The sequence below is a fragment of the Corylus avellana genome, chromosome 4, assembly GCF_965113065.1.
Source record: "Corylus avellana chromosome 4, dhCorAvel1.hap1.2, whole genome shotgun sequence".
In the NCBI taxonomy this organism is placed as follows: domain Eukaryota; kingdom Viridiplantae; phylum Streptophyta; class Magnoliopsida; order Fagales; family Betulaceae; genus Corylus; species Corylus avellana.
Window position 1 is genome coordinate 5,725,982 of NC_142493.1, and position 20,308 is coordinate 5,746,289.

Genomic DNA, 20,308 nt, shown 5'->3' on the forward strand with positions numbered 1-20,308 from the left:
TAAATCCGCACTTTTTTAAACGGTAATCCCAAACCATCCTAAGAGTGGAAATAAATCATCTTAATTTTTTTTTTACAACCCGGTTGTCCCTTAAGTGTCAGTTTTATTCTAAATGATTGACACGGCAAGATGTGATTGGGTGAAGTCAGCACAAGTCTCACGTATTCTCATTCTAATTTCCCATCATCACCTTCTTTATGGAAGAAAAGACAAAAAGTGAAAATTGCGAGAAGCTTTCGAGTATTTGTCCAGAGCCTCTAGAGGAGTCATTCCCAGAAAACCGCTGCCTCTTTGTATTTCCAACTGATTCCAATTCAGCTTCACTCTCAGCGACCTCAATTTCGACTCAGTCATGGAGGAGGAGGACTGCTGCGCCACGCAACTCGTCGACGCCAACGGCGACTTCAACGTGCAAGGCCTGGAGAATTTCACGAAGAAGGTGAAGCTCGCCGAGTGCGGCCTCTCCTACGCCGTCGTCGCCATCATGGGCCCTCAAAGTAGCGGTACGTAAAGTCTGTATTTCACTTCAGTTTTCAATAATCGCGCTTCTGCATTCTTTTTTCATTTCTCAATGATATCCAATATTTAGCCGTCGTGCCTAGCATAAATCAGTTCAAGTTGGATTTTCTCCTTTTGAGTTTATTTTGTTGTTTCTGATATTGTTTAGTAGATTCTGAGCTTGTTCAATTGCAAACTTGAGCTTAGTGGGTAGCTCTTGCGTATTGTGTTCATCCTGCTTTGTTATGCGTGTATGGGAGTGCTGGTGGTGCTATTTGCAGTACTAGTTTGAAACCGCTATTTACTTGGAGGTTTTAGAGCCAATCCGTGGAGGTTCTTGTCATATTTGGGATCTTTCCTGCTGCTATTAATCACTTTTCATGTGTTAAGCTCTTGGCTTCGTAAATTTCTATGAGTTATTACACTTACGTGTATTTGCCATTTTTGGGAGATTTTGACGGAATTTGAGAGTTAATGGTGTAAAATGACATTATCAAATCAAAAAACAATAAACCCATCAAATCCTCCTGTGGTAGCCTTTTGAGGCAATGGTGCTTGCTGTGTAAGAAGGTAGAAGGGGTGAACATTTGAATTGTATCACTGTGTGAGGATCAAATTTCCCGTGGAAGTTGGATTGATCTAGTTTTGGAGAATTGGTTGAGAGGGAAAGTCTTTGCTAGGCTATGGTCCTAATCACCAATCAATGCAATGAGGTTTTTGAAAAGTTTTGAGGAGGGATTGAACTAACATAATTACAGTCATGAGGGACGGAATTTTTGGCAGTTGATTCTAAATTAAATTAAGGGGTTTCCTAGGTCGATTGGGAGCTGAAGAATTTAGTACTTCTGCTTCTCTTTGAATTAGAGCTTTGGTTTTGAAAGCAAGAAATGGCTTGAATTGTTCACAATGATGTGGTTAACAGACTGTCTGGTTGAGGGGAGTGTAAATTTAGATGATCTTTTGAGAGTGGTGCCAATGTAAAGATATAAATGGTTCATGTATTGGGGTGGAAATTATATTGAATTTTAGAGGTTGAAGGAACTGTAGAGGGAGATAAATGAGATATGAATGTTATTTTATACACACACACACACACACACTTATAACTTCTTCTTATTTTAGTTTCAATTCAATGCTATCAATAATCCAATGGCATCAATGGCGATGGTGTGATTGTCAATTGAAGTGGAAGAAGGTAGAGGTGAGAGTAATTGTAGCTGAAGGTGCCACTAACAAAGGGAAGTAGCAGATTAAGTGGATAGATGAGGAGAGGCTGGGCCTGATTTTTCCGTTTCTCCTTTTTTTGATGTAAAATCTATCAGCAAAGAAAAGGGTGAAAAAAAATTATTTGTCTATGTATCACTAGAGGATAAAAGAACAAAGTGGCATCAGCCATCAGCTCATGTTCTTGTTTACCTGAGAGGTGGCAATATAATGCTGATTATGCTTTTTAAATGGGGACTCCTATAGTGTGGTTGCTGCTTTTCAATGCTTTGTTTTGAGAAATACATGAATTACAGAATTAGCAAGTAGGGTTTCATCGCTCTCTCTCTCTCTCACTCTCACTCTGTCCCCTTCCCCCCTTCTTAGTGTGCGTCTTTTGAGTGTGATTTAATCTTATGAACTGAGCTAATGTTCTTTTTTCTTTTTCCTTTTTTCTCAACTCCCTCTGCTGAGCAGGGAAGAGCACCTTATTGAATTATCTTTTCCATACAAATTTCAGGGAGATGGACGCATACAAGGGAAGGTTGGTTTTTTTATTGCTTCATATATGGTTAACCAGAAGACACACTTTCTGCTGCTTCTTGTGGCTTTTTGAATTGACCTTCCATCTGAGAAACAAGCGATATAATTTTGTGTTATTGTAGGAGTCAAACAACCAAAGGCATTTGGATAGCTAAGTGTGTTGGCATTGAGCCTTGCACAATTGCCATGGATTTGGAGGGTACTGATGGGAGGGAAAGAGGCGAGGTAATGAGATTTTTATTAGAATTTCTGCTTTTATCTAAGAAGATACAATAGGAGAAAGGAAGTGTAGTTATTAGCAGAAGGGAGTGTTGTTAAGCTTTCATACACTTTATGTGGCAAAAGTTATGATGTTTTTGTGATAAAAGTGGGTATAGTATATGTCAGAATTTAACCCAATATGGCTCTATTCATTTTGAATGCAAGGAAAATAACCAATTGTAGGCACATTCACATGCTCATGTACACACATCCAGAATAAAAAACTTGTACTTGACCCAATTTTCATTTATTTTTGTATACCCTGATAAGTTTGTTGCTTCATTTTCGACTGTAAGTGGTACATTTGCTGCCTGATGTAATACACCCCAATTGTTATGAGAATGACGAGAAAATATAATTGTGGAATGTTATTGTTTTTGGAAGTCTGGTGGTGTTAGAAATTAGAATTTGGATCCTGATAAATGAAATTATTGGTTAGGATGAGTCTTGGAAGTATTTTTTCTTCTTCTTGTTTTTAGGGATTTAATAGGTCTACTAAGCCTATATGTAGGCCTGGGGGGGGGGGGGGGGGTGGGTGAAAAATGAGATTTATATCACCTCAATGTAAATCTCAAAAGCAAATTAGATGTGTCCTGAGCTGTGCTTCCTGTCTCTCCTTTTTCGTTGTCCCTTCTTTTTGAAGTATTTTTTCACTTATACTTTTCTTATTCATCTTCCTTGCTCTAGATTTTGTGTTCCTTTTATCACAATTTTTTTATTCTTTTGAGCAATTTCTTCTGTTAACTCTTCTTTATCACCGGTTAATCATTGAGCACCAAAATTTGAATATTATCAAGGAAATCTTTGTTTTTCTCTTCCCTCTTTAGTTTATGTATTGTGCAGAAAAATTATGGTGGATAATCTTTGACCAACAGCAGCTGAAAAACCATCCTTCAGCTGTTACAGGAGTCCACCCTACAGCACTATGTAGGGGCTGACATTGCAGCATTCCAAGTCCTCCGCACTGGATAGAATTTTGCATTCCTCAGTAGATTTCTTGGGTGGAAGAGCAATTTCTATTTCCCATTTTTCTGCTTAGTGTGAGGGATAAGGAGAATTAAATGCATTAATACATATTTACGTACTTGTGTATACATGTGTGTGTGTGTGTCTACATATGTTCATGTACCTAATTCTGCGCTTTTGCTACCTTATCAGTATTACACAAGAACTTCAACGAATTTTATTCTCTCCCCCTGCATCCCTCTGTTCCTCTCTCCTTTCTTTTCTGGAGAACCCTTGCCCAAGTTACATAGTGGTGACATTAAAATAGAAGCTTGCTCTATTATTATTAGGTTATCATGCTATATAATATACAGTTCCTTTTAGGGAGAGTAGTTCATGTACATAATTCTGTGCTTTTGTAAATATCAGAATCACAAAAGAACTTAAAATGAATTTTATTCTCTCTCTCCCTCTGTCCCTCTTTCTTTCTTGGAGAACCCTGGCCCAAGTTACATAATGGTGGCATTAAAATGGAAGCTTGCCATATTATTCCCAAGACTAATGAGTTGATGTTTTATTGGTAGCTTGGTCTAGGTAGATGTTGAACCTATTCGACATAGATTGTTGTTTTTCTTCCATGGTGAAGTTAGTTTTAGGAACATAGAGGCATGCTGGCAAATACTTGCATTGGTGGATTTGGAAGATATTGCAGCCTCTTCAACCCCAAATAGAAATTTTTATTTTTTTCAAATTTTTAAAATTGTTCCTCCTCCTTTCCCTTGAGCATAGTTCCTTCATTGATTTTGAGAAAATCCAACAGTCAAGCTTTTGTTAAAGTATTGATTAAATGATTAGATTTACCTCTTCTTGTCAGTTTAAACTTTTAGGACAAGCAGTGATTTAACATGGTATTAGAGCCAAAGGTCCTAAGTTCGAACCTTGACTCCGTCAAATTCACTCCCAATTTCAATTAAATATTTCACGTGTTGGGACTCACCTATTAAAATGGAGTATGAGCCCATAAGTGAAGGGGAGCATTAAAGTATTGATTAAATTATTAGATTTACCTCTTCCTATCAGCTTAAGCTTTTGGGACAATTGGTTATTTAACAAGTTTTTATTTCTTTGGTCATTATATCTTCACATGGACCATTTGAAACTAAATCCCTACCATTATATCTATTTGAAGCTTTCTCAAATAGAAATCTTCACATCTTCTGCATTATGTGGATGCTAATGTCCTAGGTTTAACACTTTCCTTTTTTTGCATTGACCGAATATGGATTGTGGTGTGATATACTTCTTTCCATATTAGAAGAGGTTGGGATACCTTTGCAAAGGGTGTGAGGTTTGAGGTGGGGATGGGCTTGAAAGTTCGCTTTTGGCATGATATTTGGTGTGATGATCAACCGTTGAAGCATGCTTTCCCTTCCCTGTTTGGTATTGCAAGGTACAAAGAAGCGTGGGTGAAGGATAATTTTAGTTGGAGGAATAGGAGGGTTGAGTGGAATGCCATATTTGTGCGCTCCGCCCAGGATTGGGAATTGGATGTGGTCTCATCTTTCTTTGAATTGCTGTACTCTTGTAAGGTTTCTTATGGTAATGCGGATCGTATTCGATGGTCCTCTTCTAAAAAGGGTACGTTTGAGGTGAAATTGTTCTATAAGGCCTTGTCCTTTCCAGATTGTGAGGTATTTCCATGGAAGAGTATTTGGCGCTCTAAAGTGCCTTTGCGAGTGGCATTTTTTGGGTGGACTGCGGCTCTCGGCAAAATTTTGACACATAACAATTTGCAAAAGAGGAGAATTGTGGTAGTGGAATGGTGTTGTATGTGTAAGAAGAATGGGGAGACTGTAGATCATCTGTTGATTCATTGTGAAGTGGCTACTCGGTTATGGAACTATGTTTTTACTTTGTTCGGTATTGAGTGGGTCATGCCGCAACGGTTCATTGACTTGCTGTCTTACTGGAATCAAGTGGGGGGTAGGGTTATCTCTAAAGTCATTTGGATGATGGTTCCTTTGTGCATCACGTGGTGTATTTAGCGGGAGAGGAATGCACGAACGTTTGAGGATAAGGAGTGTTCGGTGGATGGGATGAGGAAGAATATGATCTCTCTGCTACACTTGTGGGTGTTGGCTCATCATCATAGTGTGGTCCCGACTTTAGATGAGTTCTTGAATATGTGCTCTTTGTATATTCCGTAGGGGTTTCTATTGTATATATTTTTTGCATTAGGGTTGCGTCCCTCTGCGCTTTTTCAATAATATTCTCATTACTTATCAAAAAAGAAAAAATACTTCTTTTCATACACTTAATTAAAACTGCAGTCTAACTTATATAAAAAAAACACTGCCATCCCTTTGCACTTCAATTTTATTGATGGTATATGTTTCTGAACATTTTTGAAAGGCTGAGGCCCACCCACTCATATTTCTCAGTTCCTTTAACTCGTATCTGTTTGTGAGCAACAGGATATCTGAACTTTCATTTGGGATTTTTATTTTGGATAAGTACATGATATTTCATGAAACTTATACCTCCACGGGAATATCTTCCGTTGTCATAGTGTTTTTTTTTTTTTTGTTTTCTCTCACTTCCAGGATGATACTGCATTTGAGAAACAAAGTGCTCTATTTGCTTTGGCAGTTTCTGACATTGTGCTGATAAACATGTAAGTTTTTATGATTTAAGCATTTTTCTTTTTTTAATATTTAATCAAACTCTCGAGTCTTCAGAAAGGACTGCTTTTTGTGAAAACAGAGGTTGTTCAAATAATGAGCCTTTGGTTTGGAATCTCTTATACACATATACATGCAACATAAATATGCTTATTTAGGATTTTATGTGCACATGTAATGAGGAATTGTGTTAGATTTCAACTGGAGATTGAATATTCTTTACAGGTGGTGCCATGATATTGGTAGGGAGCATGCTGCCAATAAACCTCTTCTAAAAACAGTTTTTCAGGTACTGTATAGCAATGGTCTTTCCAGTGAACATTTCTTGGATGGTATATGACATTCTGGTTACTGTCCTATATGTAGCATTTCTTGGATGGTATCTGACCACCTGGTTACTGTCCTATATCTAGGTCATGATGCGTTTGTTCAGTCCCCGTAAATCAACCCTGTTGTTTGTTATACGTGATAAAACAAAGGTCTGCACTAAGTAAACTTATTCTCAACATGTTTCCAAATACTTTGGGCCTTTTCTTCAAATGCACTATTTTTTCGTATTAAATCTTTGTAATCTTCGTGGCTTTCCATGTAGACCCCACTTGAACATTTGGAGCCTGTTTTAAGGGAAGATGTTCAGAAGGTTGTCTTTTATTTTTACAGTCAGATTTATGCCCCTTTCTCTTTATTATTTTTCTTCAGTATTTCTCAGAGGTTGTATATTCTGCAGATATGGGATGCAGTGCCTAAGCCCCAGGCCCATAAAAATACTCCTCTTAGTGAATTTTTTAATGTAGTATACTCTCTCTCTAACTGGTTGCTTATTTACTTTGTTTTCTTGGTAATTAATCTTATGTGTTGATTTACTTTCTTTGACATGAAGGTTGAGATCACTGCTTTATCCAGTTATGAGGAGAAGGAGGAGAAGTTCAAAGAGGAGGTAATCTGTTTAATATAAGAAGCATCTCAAGAAGTGTTTTTTCATACTGTCCAGATTTGTTTATATATGTACACACACATGTATAATTTTCTCTGTTCTTATTTTGAATGCCGCCTCTGCTGTTTTCCATTTGTTTCTGGAAATTTTTTATTCTGTATTGTGTAAACTACAATGTGCCTTTATTGGCAGAGCTACTTGTATGCTTCTCTTGTAGCACAGTGATGATTGTTTGGTTTGTTTAATGTTTAATGAATTATCTTATTTCTGAAAGTTTAAATTTTCGCAATAAATGGAACTTAACTCCTTGACACCCAGGCCTCATTTGATCAGTCCTTTGAAAATTTCCGTTCTTCTTGTGTTTATAGTGGAATATATAGGCTTACAGCTATATCCTCCTGTCTAATACAGGTTGCTCAACTGAGGCAGCGATTTTTCCATTCTATTTCTCCTGGAGGGCTTGCTGGTGATAGGCGTGGTGTTGTCCCTGCTTCTGGATTTTCGTTCAGTGCACAGCAGATATGGAAAGTTATTAAAGAGAACAAGGATCTGGATCTCCCTGCTCACAAGGTTTTATATTTTATTCTATGACTCCCTCTTCTTTTTTCTTTTTGGAAGTGATTGTGGTGTCCTCATATGCATTTATCTGTTTGTTTATCAGATAATGGTTGCCACTGTCCGGTGTGAAGAGATTGCCAATGAGAAGTTAAGTCACTTGACCTCTGATAAGGTTCGCCTTTGTTCATCCTCTTTTCCCAGAGTTGCTTCTAGATTAATTTGGAATTTTATTTTTCCATATTAATCATTATTGAATTTAATTCAGGCTTGGTTGGCACTGGAGGAAGCTGTTCAAGCAGCTCCAGTATCAGGTTTTGGGAAACAGCTCAGCTCAATTTTAGAAAAATATTTTTCAGAGTTAGTTCCATTCTGCTTATGTCTTTTAATCTTCAAATCTTTAAATATGCTGATTTACCTGGAAATATTTTGACCTACTGTGCATAATATCATGGAATTTTTGTTCTCTTTTATTAAATGTTTGCAACAAGGTAAGTACTCCGCATCTCTCATGTATACTATCTGTGTATACGGGTTGTGCCTCTTTGCGCTTTCTAATGAAATTGATTTACTTATAAAAAAAAAAAGGTAAGGACTCCTCACAGTCTTTGTTTCCCCACCGTATTTTAGTTAGTCTTGTTCTTGTAGGCTCATTGCTCCAATTCTTAGCTTTCGATTTGCCTTTGACAACTTATCATATAAGGGTTTCTACAATAAGAGTTGGAAACTGTGAACTACATGCTCTGATTGTCTAGTGCTCTATCCACCTCTTGCTTTATTCTATGAATCTGAATGCATCCCTCTTCTGCCCATCGACCATCATTGATTTACCCCAATAAGATTCAGCCAGGCGCTCCTCAATCTGGGGTTGTGGTTCTATATATAGATCTAATGTTGATTTTTATAAATAGTCTTGGACTATGTTCCTTTTTTCAATTGATTTGTGAGTTCTAACCTTGCTTGCGGACTGTCAATTCCTGCCCCCCACCCCTCCCCCTCCACCACCACCCAAACAGATATGACATGGAGACAGCATACTTTGATGAAGGTGTACGATATGCAAAACGACGGCAACTGGAGTCAAAAGCATTGGATGTAAGACCTCACTCTTATGTCAATTGTTACACACAGTTCATTAAATTTACTGCATATTTTTCTGGATGTATAAAATTGTATGACTTATAATGGACTCTACTGTATTATATCCCTTCACCCTGCTCCTGTATGTGTGCTGCATGGCCATCATGTGTTGTGTTTTGCTATTGATTATACTCCTAGATTCTTTAATGTAGCTAGTGTCCAAGTTGAACAGGTAAGGTTGCTTTTGCCCCTCTGCCTATCTCCAAGCTATCTCAATTCCTTCTGCTATTTATTATAGCTTCATTCTGAACTGCTTAGCTATCCAATTTGCTAGCTTTCACAACCAAGCATTATCACTCCACCCCGTTGGCCTACTAAGGGGAGGGGGGAAAGAAGGTTAAAATGATGGGAAAAATCATATTTAGTCCCTGGGTTTTCATTTGATTTGAATTTAGTCTTTAGGTTTTCAATTTTAAGAATATAGTTCTTAATTTTTGCTCAAGCTTAAAATAGGCCCCCCTGCCACTTTATCGTTTAAGTTAACGGTTTGTCATTTGCCACATGTACCTAATTTGACAATTGACATGCCATGAACATCCCAATGCAATGCCACGTCAACAATGCCAAGTCATTCATATTTCATAGAAAAAAATAGACACAATAAACAATTGATTTGACATGTGAACTTTAAAGAAATACAAAACCTAAAGATCAAACCCACAATAACAAAAGACTTTGGTTCTGTTGACATGGCATTGCATTGGAGTGTTGAGATGGATGTTGACATGTCAAATGAGACACATGTGACAGATGGAAAACTAACTGTCAACTTTGATGGTAAAGTGAAAGAGAGATCCTATTTTTTAAAACCTGAGCAAAACCTAAGGACTATATTCTTGAAATTGAAAACTCAATGACTAAATTCAAATAAGATGAAAACCTAATGACTAAATATGAAATTTCCCTAAATGATTACACCACATTTTTAGTAATGGAACGCACAAGCATAATTTCAGATTGATTGAACTCCACAAGTAACTTATATGATCTTAAGTTGACGCAAACTATGTGATTGATTATTAGAACTTATCAAAAACATAAGTGGTTGACAATTGAAGCTGGGAAATTCTACTCCCATAACAAATTTTACATCTCTCTTTCATGTCTGCCTCAAGGATGTTGATTAGCGTTTTTGAGGATGCCTTGAATAGCAGGATGGAGAGAAATGCATTTTGGAATTGATTTGTAGACTCAAAATGGTGTTTCGGTGGGTTCCAGTTGATTGCAAGGACCTTTCACCTAAATGGAATTACCCCTCCAATGATGAAGGGTCTATTCAACCCTGATCATTCTGGGCTAGGGATGGGATTTATCTTTTAAAGATAAGCCAAGGGGATCTGGTTTATTGAATAAAAGAACATTGGGCTGCATTTAGTTTACCTGTTTTCAGAAATCATAACAGCTACTGATGTCTATAGCCATACATTTCTTGAACTCTCTATATAATTCTGTTGTCCAAAAACCCTGGCTCCAACTCATTGTCTCCAACAAGTTTAGCTAGATAGAGATGAGAAGCATTTCATCAACTAGGAGAATATTTGGCACTACATACTATGTTTTCATGGAGAGTGACTTGGTCTCATTTGCATGGGTATACGTATTCTGATTTCTTAGAGATATGTACTTCATTTTCTACTCAGTAGGGGTTCCGTTTGTATACTTCCTGTGTACTTGGGTTGCGCCCCTATGCGCATATTTAATATACTTTACTTATAAAAAATAAAAAAAGAATATTTGGTTTTTATAGTTGGCCTTAAATTTGGACATTATGATAAGAAGATTTTAAGACTACAGGCATGCATGTTAACATTATTGGTTTTTAGCTTGTTTGAGATCTATCAACCTCCTGAACTCATTCTGTACAATCTTTAGAAATTCAGTTGCCATAACAACTTTGACAGACTCTAATATGTCTGTTCTGAAGGTGTTTACCAGCTTTTTTGGGATGCCTGCAATACAGGAAGGGAGAGGGTAGGGTTTCGAAATCACTTGTAAATCTGAGCTAGTTTTGTTGTGGGTTGTGTTTAGCTGGAAAGTTTTGAGAGACTATAGAAGCCATTGATGCCTGCAACCCTACACTTCCAGTGAACCTCTGCTCTAGTTTATTTACCATCCAAGGATGTAAGCTCCAGCTCCTTGTCTCCAAAAAGTTTAGGGTTGCGCCCTTTTGCGCTTTCTAATAAGATTGAATTGCTCATATAAAAAAACAAATCTAATCATTGGAAGACAAATACATGGAAAATAATGTTTGTATAATAAATGAGCTTTCCTGTTATTATAATAAAAGATCACCTAAAAGAGGGCATGTGGTTACTTTTAACTATGTACTTATATGCCATCATGGATTATATTATTATTTGATATGTCAAAACAAATTCTAAGTTGGTGAAATTTTTGAATTTATTGAAAAATTTGATGTGTTCCATTTAGTAGTTGACAAAAGAAATTGGTAACATTAGCGTACAGTTTTTAAAAATCAGGCCTGACAACAGTGATTTGGGTCTCAGAGACGGTACTTAACTTTGCCATATGACAAATGATTCCATTACCCAAGCTTAATCGGGGTCCTTTTGTGGGCTAACGTTGGTTTTCCTGTGCATACTTACTGTGTACTTAGGGGCGCCTTACGCTTTTTGATATATATAACATTACTTATTAAAAAAAAAAAACCTAAAGCTTCGTTGGTAATTTTGACATAGCTAAGGTCAGACATCATAAGTAGTTGCAGTGTACATGTCTAAAAATTCGGTGAGCATCATTATCCATCAAATAATTGCTATCACATGAACTATTTAAATAATTTTCCTTGAGTGATTGCTAACAATGTGATTATTTGAGGTCTATTCAACAAGTATCATTTAGTTCCATAAAATTCTGTAAACTTTCTCTACTTGTCAAGTAACTGAAGACAAGTTGCTATTTTTTTATGTAACCGCACCATCAGAACTGCCCTGAAAACCTTAATTTATATTAAAAAAGTTAACGAATTAGTTTTTAAGTGACAATATTTTGTATAGTCTTTCTATCATGCACTGTATGTGATCTTGTTTTGTATAATAGAAAGCAGTTACACTGCAGTAAATACCACTGATGCAGATTGTTTTTCATGAAAAGATGTATTGTATTGTGGCATGATGTTGTTAACTCTATATAGTGACGGCTATTGTCTCACCCATGTCCTTGTAACAATATTTTAAATGAGCCGGTTGGGGAACTACTCCTTTGATGGGTATCACAATGACTCTATTTGCAATATTCCTATCTATTATTTTGGAGATTTATAATTCTTCCATTTTACTGGACGGAATTTCAATGAATTAGATTCACAAGAACTACTTAAGTTTATCGTCTTCTATTCGTTAAGCTATTGGGACAACTGGCAATTTAATATAGTATCAAAGCAGAGATTCTGAGTATGGACCTCGACTCTATATTGTACCTACCAATTAAATATTTCATGTGTTGGGTTCTACTTAATGAGGGAAAAGTCCGGGCCCACACGTAAAGGAGAGTTTAAGAATATTAATTAAATGATTAAATTCATTATTTTCTATCAACTTAAGCTTTTAGGATAATCGGTGATTTAACAATCATATAATATCTAACTTGTGTATATGAAGAATGATTGCCAATTTCTCAAACGCCAAAGCAAGAAATAGACATATCCTTTGATGGACTATGGGATACCATTTTTTTGCATTTCAAGAGGTTTATGGTTGTTGGGCTTCTATTTAATCAAGGTCTTATTATATTGCCCATTTGTGTCTTAGAAATAATACTGTGCATATTCTGTTATGGAATATACAGTTTTTGTGCTTAAAGTTGAGACTTAAAGAGAAGCATGGCTTATTGTTAGGTTGCATGTCTATGGTTATGTTTTGTTCATAATTGATTCTTGCTGTCTTATGAACTGTCCAGTTTGTGCACCCTGCTTATACCACCATGTTGGGACATCTGCGTTCTAAAGCTCTTGAGAGTTTTAAGAGTAGATTGGAGCAGTCACTGAACAAAGGAGAAGCGTTTGCTGCATCTGTTCGTACTTGTACTCAGTCCTGTTTGCTTGAGTTTGACCAAGGATATGCAGGTAGTAACAAATCAAATTTTAATCAGCCAGCATACACATACTTATGCAGAAATTATGTTTGTGTCAATGCTTATGTAGCATGTCAACCATGAGATGTGTGGTGATTATTTGTGTTTATTCTACATAAACTTAGGGTTGTACTCTGCCTGGTCTGGAGCATTGTCTAGTTGCTTCATAGTATGTATTCGTGACATACTTTAAATTTGATGTGCAACATGTCAACATGAGAGAATTTTGAATAAGCACTATGAAAGGTTGAATCAAGCATAATTCTCTCATGTCCATCGTACAGTCAGTGCCTCCTCCATAGGTGACTTGCTATTTTCCCCTTTCAGATGCTGCCATAAGACAGGCTAATTGGGATGCTTCAAAAGTCCGTGACAAACTTCGTCGTGATATTGATGGACATGCATCATCTGTTCGTGGTGCAGAATTGTCCAAAATAATAGCCATTTATGAGGTATTGTTCTTGATTAATGCAATGAGTCATTACTGCTTTCTGGACCAAAGTGTTCTTTAAATCATGTCCATAATGATATTTTGGGCCAAATCACTAACACTCTGTTTGGAACCAATTCACGATTGAATTTAATTTAATTCATTATGATGAAAAATTACATATCACTAACACTTTGGACCAGGGAGTGATTGGATTGGGAAGCTTTATTTCTCTTCTCTCTCTCTCTCTCTCTCTAGTTGGTGCGTGTAGGAACGTCCCAACTTTCCTTAGGTTGTCTATTGGCTTCTCCGACAATGGCATAAGTCTAGTCTTTCCTTTATGGTATTCTGCAATGGGTTTATTGAGTTGGTTCTCTGTGCAAGCTTTTTGAGTTTGCAATGGAAGAGAAGAGAGAGAGAGAGAGAGAGAGAGGGGGGGGGGGGGGGGGGGTGTTCTGTATTACGAGTTTCTGAAAGGAGCAGGTGCATCATGTGTTTCGTATCCTTGGGTAAAGTGTGACTTGCTTATTGGCAACCATCGAAGATTTACTTCTAGTAGAGGCCTTGATGCAGTTTCTGAAATCCTCCTGGGTGTGAAAAAGCCTTTGCCGTCCAGAGGTGTGTGAACAAGTTTGGATGATATTTGGCTGTACTAACGGGTGTTGCCAATTGCATAGAGAAGTTATAGTGGGATTTCTTGTGGGGTGGTGTAGGTAAAGAGTTCAAATTTTACCTAGTAAGCTAGTCAAAGCTGAGGAGGTGTGGGTCTGGTGGGGTCCAAAATTTACTTCTTTTCAATCGAGCTCTCTTGGGGAAGTGGTGTTGACGTGGGTGACTTATTACCCATCAACTAAGGTGGGTCCCCAATGTGTGGTCCTTCTCTAAGAAGAAAATGATTTGGTTTTGTCTTATATGAAATCCAAGACCTAGTGGGAATACTAAAAACCTACGTGCAATAGGAGTTTTGACCAACTTGTATTTCTCCTTCAAGCAACCGACTTGGCTTACCTATATATAAATGTTTTTGGTCTTCTTGGTAGAGTGTGCGAAAAACACCAACCAACAGAGCCGCACAAAGGTGAAAACAAAAGGTGGGTTGCTGTGTGTGTGATGAAAGCGTGCCGACTGTTTTCTTCTTGATTTTGGAGGAGCCAAAATAAGAGAGAAAAAGAAAGGGTGCTATTGTGGAAGAGAAAAAGAAATAGAGACCAATCGTCATCTTATCCCAGCAAAAGAAGAAGAGTTTGTATTCCTGTCTTTTGTATTCTTTTGGGGAATAATCTCTATTGTGTGATAGTGAGATTTGGGTGTATTGGAGTTTTGGGTCTGAGTGATTTTCTCTCTACTATATTTTGTACTTTATCTTTCATGGTGAATTTCTTCGTGATCGCCTCCGCCAGTAGACGTTCCTCACATTGATGGAAGTGGGAACCACTTAAATCTTGGTGTTATCTTGTGTGTGATTGTTCTCGCCTTATTTAACCGTAATTGTGATCGTGTGTTTTTTGCACAACAAGTGGTTATGGTGCTACGTGCTTGAGAGAGATGTTGTGGAGGGTTGTTGTGGAATTCTAAGTATGCAGCTCGTGGGGTGGGTGGTGTTCTAATGATGTTTATGGGTCATATGGGGTGGGACTGTGTAAAAGTTTTATGAGGGGCGGAGGGGAGTTTTCTAGTCATACGGGCCTCCACACCCTCTTTAACATTAGGCTCCAACTCCTTATGCCCTATGCCTCTGGGTTGAATATAACTCGAGCCCATTTTATTTACTTTATTTGGCCCAGAAAACCCAATAGCCCATATTAGTATTACCCTCACCTTCCATCGAAACAACCAAAGCCTTTTCTCTCAGGTTCTTAGAATGGCTATCTACTGCTCCATCAACACTCTTGGCCCCAGATAAACGCAATCCCAGCTCTAATCTATTCAAAGATCGATCTACTTCCTTTTCAAGTCAAATCAAGATGTTCCTCAATGTTTGAAAATCAGATGCCTCCCAAAACGGCTGTAATCGTCTTCTAGCTGTCATCACCAGCTTGAACAGTGTGATTTCTGACCGATGTTCGTGTCTCCTTCCCTCCAAAGCCTTCAACACCTTTCAACGTTTGCATCCCCTAATTGTCACACCTGCTCGTATTCTCTGTTTCCTGAAAATGTCCCTTCCCTAAAAGAACATCCACATACGGCTGCCGTCCTTGCTCCACCGATGATGGTGGCATCGCTGGATTAGCGCCAAACACTTCACCATTCCTACTCCCGACAACACTTCTGCTCAAAATACTTTACCACCTTCCTCTTCTGTGAAATGCAATTGCCCCACCCACTACCTTCTCGGCCCTCTAGGAGGATGATGAATCTATGCCGTGCTCCTGCATTGTATTCCAAAAGCTCCAAGAACCTTCCATGACTATTCGCTCGTCTCTGTGCAACAGACTCGAAGAGTCTTATAGAACTCTCTCATTTTCTCGCCTTTAGTTAATTCCCCACCGTAGTCAACAATGGCTTGGCTTGCCCAAAATCACCACTCGATAAACTCCTCTACTCGGCAAAATGAACACCACCGTTCCCAAGTTCTGACAGAATTGCAAAATGCTTTGCTTTGACATAAAAATAGCCCAAATAACCCATCACTAGTCAACAAGAAGACAGAAACTACAAACTCAGTGACGATATCATTGGGACATGCCCTCACTTGCTGACTGACATCGGACACAAACTTACCTTTTAAGGAGATGCACACATTAATATCATATCATAAACACACATAAGTTAGCTACTGTAGCCCATTCATAGTTTCCAGTTTTTGCCAAAATGCTGATGCTTTTTCTATTTTTGATTTTGCAGAAACAACTTAACCTGGCACTGATGGAGCCGGTAGAATCCTTACTTGAAGCTGGTCAAAAAGACACCTGGGCTTCAATAAGAAAACTTCTTAAACGTGAGACTGAGGTTGCTGTAGCAAAGTTTTCAACTACTATTGCTGGTTTTGAGTTGGACCAAGCAACAGTTGACAAAATGGTGCAAAATTTGAGGGACTATGCAAGAAACTTGGTGGAGAAAAAGGCAAGAGAAGAAGCTGGAAAAGTTTTGATCCATATGAAGGATAGGTAGGGGCTAGCAAACTTAAGTAGTGGGAAGTTTTCTTTTCTTTTTCTTTCTTTCTCTCTCTCTCTCTCTCTTTTTTATTTATTTATTTATTTATTTTTATTCTCCTTTAGCGTTTTTGGTGGCTTATTTCTTTGCTTAACAAATTTCAGGTTCTCAACTGTATTCAATCATGACAATGACTCAATGCCGAGGATTTGGACTGGGAAGGAAGATATTAGAGCTATTACAAAGGATGCACGCTCTGCGGTAATCTGCAAAGGGCTTTTATTGATGGAGTTTAAGATGAATTACCAGTTTATACTTAAATGGATTCATCTATGATCTTGCTGTTGCAGTCTCTAAAGCTTTTATCTATTATGGCTGCCATACGCTTGAATGAGAAGCCCGATAAGATTGAAGATTCACTTTTTTCCTCTCTTATGGATGGTGCTGTTCCTGTTCCTTCTTCTCAAGATAGGAGCATCAAAGCTCCTTCTGACCCTCTTGCCTCAAGCACATGGGAGGAGGTACTATTTAGTGGGTACTGGTAGTGTCTTAGCATAATGCTTTTATCACCAAACAGATTTCTTATTGAGGAGCAACTATAATATAGGTTTCCCCAAAGGATACGTTAATTACACCAGTGCAGTGCAAGTCTTTATGGAGACAGTTCAAATCAGAGACGGAGTATACAGTCACTCAAGCTATTTCAGCACAGGTGGATTCCTATGCATTTTATTCTTATTCCTCTTCTATAGTTTATTGTTTATTGCTTTTTTTTTTCGCCAGTAATTTGAGTGTACCTGAAATTATTAGCTGATGGTGTTGCATAAGAAATGAATAACTTTCTTTATTAATTTGGGAAGTTTCCGTGTCCAGGGGCGGAACCAGGATTTTGAGTGTGGGGGGACGATTTTTTTTTTTTTTTTTAATTGAAAGAGTAGGCCGGAGAGACTAATTATGGCTATCCTACCTGGACGTGACCATAATAGCACTTACCAAATACGTAGATATAATTTCGTAGTAAATCACAAGTCATTTTTGTTAAAATTTTATTATAGTTACTTATTACCACTAACAAGTGAAAGAATGCCAAATAAATTAATGAATCCAAACCCATCAAATATTTAAGTTAATTAACAACAATGAAAGCTAAAAACAAAGTCTTGTTGCAGACAAACACAAGGGAGTAAAAAATTAATTTGGGGGGACAAATTTCTAAATTTGGAGAGACAAATTTCTAAATTTAAGAAGCAAATATATAAATATACTTATTTTAATGAAAATTTCAAAAAATTTGGGGGGACATTCGTCCCCCCACTGTTGTATGTAGTTCCGCCCTTGTCCGTGTCTATCATTAACTAACCCTTAGTTTTATGTGCTGATTCAAACTTGGAAGCTTTAAATTTTAATGTATGAAAAGTATGGTTTTGCACCATATAAAGTTGTTTCATGACATGTACTTTAATTTGTTTGTGTAATATTGAGTTTCTGCCACAAGTTTGAGCTGTGATTTCTATAAAACAAACCCAAAGTATTTTGGATATTTGAACTCAGCTGGAAAATTAATTGGGAACTAGTAGGAATGATACCATATACATGTTGGGTCCAATTTTTCATTTTCATAGAAATGTTTTAAAAATGATATGAAATAGTGTATTTTGAAGTGTGGTGATGTATGGAAATACTTGTGGATGTGAAATACGACTTTCTGGAAAATACCAGACATGCGACACACATGAATTATTACTTGACTTCCCAACAAAATATCCCTAAATATTATTTTAAAAAAATAAATAAATAAATGAGGACTTGTTGGGCACTTAGAACCACCCCCACTAGCTATGGGGGTCATTCGGCCCCTCCCCTGTTGTATTTTCGGGGGTGGCCTTTGGGATGGTTTGGTCACCCCTTGTTGCCTTTTTAGTGAGGCCAAAACACCCCCATAAGTTTATGGGGGTGGTTTGGCCTCCCTCAAGCCTTTTTTTTTTTTTTTTTTTTGACAAAGTACCCTCAGAAAAGGGTGCATTTTGGACAATTTATGTCCAAAAAAGTCACATGTACATCACATGACACATTTTTTGTCCAATTTGACTGAAAATACTAACAAAAGGTGTTAATCATATCTGAGTGGAAGTTGGAGGGGGTCAACTGTCATTTTTTAAAGTTTAGCATTCTAATTGCCAAATGTGAGTAAGTTTGAGGAGGCTAAGAGTGTTTTTCCCAAAAACAATTTAATTTTATCTGAACCATGCAAAACTATTAAATATATAGGGGAAAATACACAGCCCCCCAAACTTCCATTCCTTTGGCACTTACACCCCTAATTTAATTTTCATCGTGTGATCCCTACTTTTTTTATCCTTGTCTGCAGTTGCTCACGATATTAAAGAATCACTCAGTATTCTGATCACATTATTTTAGAAACGATCCAGCACACTCATGAATGATCCTTTCTTTCTTTTTTTTCTTTCCAGGCAGCTCATAGGCAAAGTAACAGTTGGTTACCTCCTCCATGGGCAATCCTAGCGATGGTTGTCCTTGGTTTTAATGAATTTATGCTGGTTTTAAGGTAACATTAGCTAGGCCATGGTCTTGACTCCTATATAATTAATTTTGAGTTTGATGTTCTTACCATCTTGGTTTATCACACTTATTATGTTCATTGACAGTTCTTGTTCTCAAATGAAACAGGAATCCTCTTTACCTCATGGTTTTATTTATTGTCTTTTTACTATCGAAAGCCTTATGGGCACAGATGGATATAGTCGGAGCATTTCAAAATGGCACTGTGAGTATAAAAGGAAAATCACTCTTTGCATATCACTTTTCTCTTTATTTAACCATAAATTACACTTCGGTTGTAACAAAATAACACAGGACTTGTTAGTTGATGTTTACAAAATAGAACTTTTGCCAGAAAACTTAATTATGAGCAAATGCGATTTGTTTTCTATGTATTTTTAAAAGGTACCACTTCCAATATCCACACAGTACAAGTATTAGGCTATTGTGTCTGTTAGAATCACTCAGGTAATTTTTCCCGTTGTTTTAAAACTCCAATTTTTTCCATGTACTTGGCATGGGGTAGTGTGTTAATTCATTGCCTATTTGGTTTGACAGTAAGTAGTATTTTGCGATAGGATCAACAATAGATAGAAATGTAAGCCTCATTGAGTGCTCTTTAGATAGAAATGTAAGCCTCATTGTAATTTAATTTGCTGTGTTATCAGCTGGCTGGTCTACTTTCAATTTCATCGAGGTTTTTTCCCACTCTCATGAACCTTCTAAGACGACTTGCTGAAGAAGCTCAAGGGCATCCAACACCACAGGCACCAAGACCATCCTATTCTGCTGCTTCTCAGATTTACAGGAATCAAATTCCTGAGCCAAATCCCACATCAAGCCAAATTCCTGAGTCGTCTGTATCATCTAATATTTCATCTGATGATGATAATGGTGTGGAATACTCGAGCCCCAACTTGATGCACAGGCGAACTACAAACATTCAGGAAGCAGAACGGTCTTCGTGAAACCACATTCGTATATGTCTGTTGTATATCAAAACAGGACATCCTCCTTTTAATTTAATTCCTTTTTCTTTTTTTTTGTATATACATAAAATGTCTCTCTTTTTATATGTACATAAAATGTGCTCTTTTTGAGACTGAAAATAAAATGTGTCACTTGCAGCAGCTGTTAAAATTCTTGAAATCCATCTGAATAATTCAATGACTTCATTGAGTTTGCTTTATAAGGGAACTCCTCACTGTCAACATGACATCCCTTTTGGAACAGAACGTTAGATCTGGACTTTCTATTTTTGAGGATTCCATTATTGTGAAACATGGAAAAATAATTGTGTTTTTGTGTTTGTAAGGATATGTGGGCAACGCATATTTTGGAGTTGTAATTGTGAATTTGTGAAAGGGAAGATAG

General features: G+C 37.3%; 1 protein-coding gene across 3 annotated transcripts; it reads left to right on the forward strand.

The window, feature by feature from the left end:
• The first annotated feature begins 216 nt into the window (after positions 1–216).
• Positions 217–20,066, forward strand: RL2 (Root hair defective 3 GTP-binding protein (RHD3)). Of its 3 annotated transcripts, XM_059589447.2 has the most exons (22): positions 217–503; positions 2,179–2,245; positions 2,367–2,469; positions 6,054–6,124; positions 6,357–6,420; positions 6,545–6,610; positions 6,724–6,771; positions 6,859–6,921; positions 7,012–7,068; positions 7,477–7,635; positions 7,727–7,795; positions 7,889–7,980; positions 8,637–8,715; positions 12,679–12,844; positions 13,180–13,304; positions 16,127–16,389; positions 16,540–16,636; positions 16,726–16,896; positions 16,983–17,087; positions 18,847–18,941; positions 19,064–19,160; positions 19,603–20,066. In XM_059589447.2, the coding sequence occupies exons 1-22, from the start codon at positions 353–355 to the stop codon at positions 19,900–19,902; spliced, it is 2,508 nt and encodes an 835-aa protein (XP_059445430.2). In that variant the 5' UTR covers positions 217–352; the 3' UTR covers positions 19,903–20,066. The 3 variants fall into 3 exon arrangements, with proteins under 3 accessions (XP_059445430.2, XP_059445431.2, XP_059445432.2); XM_059589448.2 differs by lacking the exon at positions 6,859–6,921 and having other exon boundaries at positions 218–503; XM_059589449.2 differs by lacking the exons at positions 6,545–6,610; positions 6,724–6,771; positions 6,859–6,921 and having other exon boundaries at positions 218–503.
• Positions 20,067–20,308: the final 242 nt, after the last annotated feature.

Excerpts from the sequence above, each read along its gene's own strand:
- RL2 (XM_059589447.2), top strand. The coding sequence starts at position 353 with ATGGAGGAGGAGGACTGCTGCGCCACGCAACTCGTCGACGCCAACGGC. Across the intron at positions 2,470-6,053 it reads ATGGGAGGGAAAGAGGCGAG|GATGATACTGCATTTGAGAA; the intron begins GTAATGAGATTT and ends TCTCACTTCCAG. Across the intron at positions 8,716-12,678 it reads TGGAGTCAAAAGCATTGGAT|TTTGTGCACCCTGCTTATAC; the intron begins GTAAGACCTCAC and ends TGAACTGTCCAG.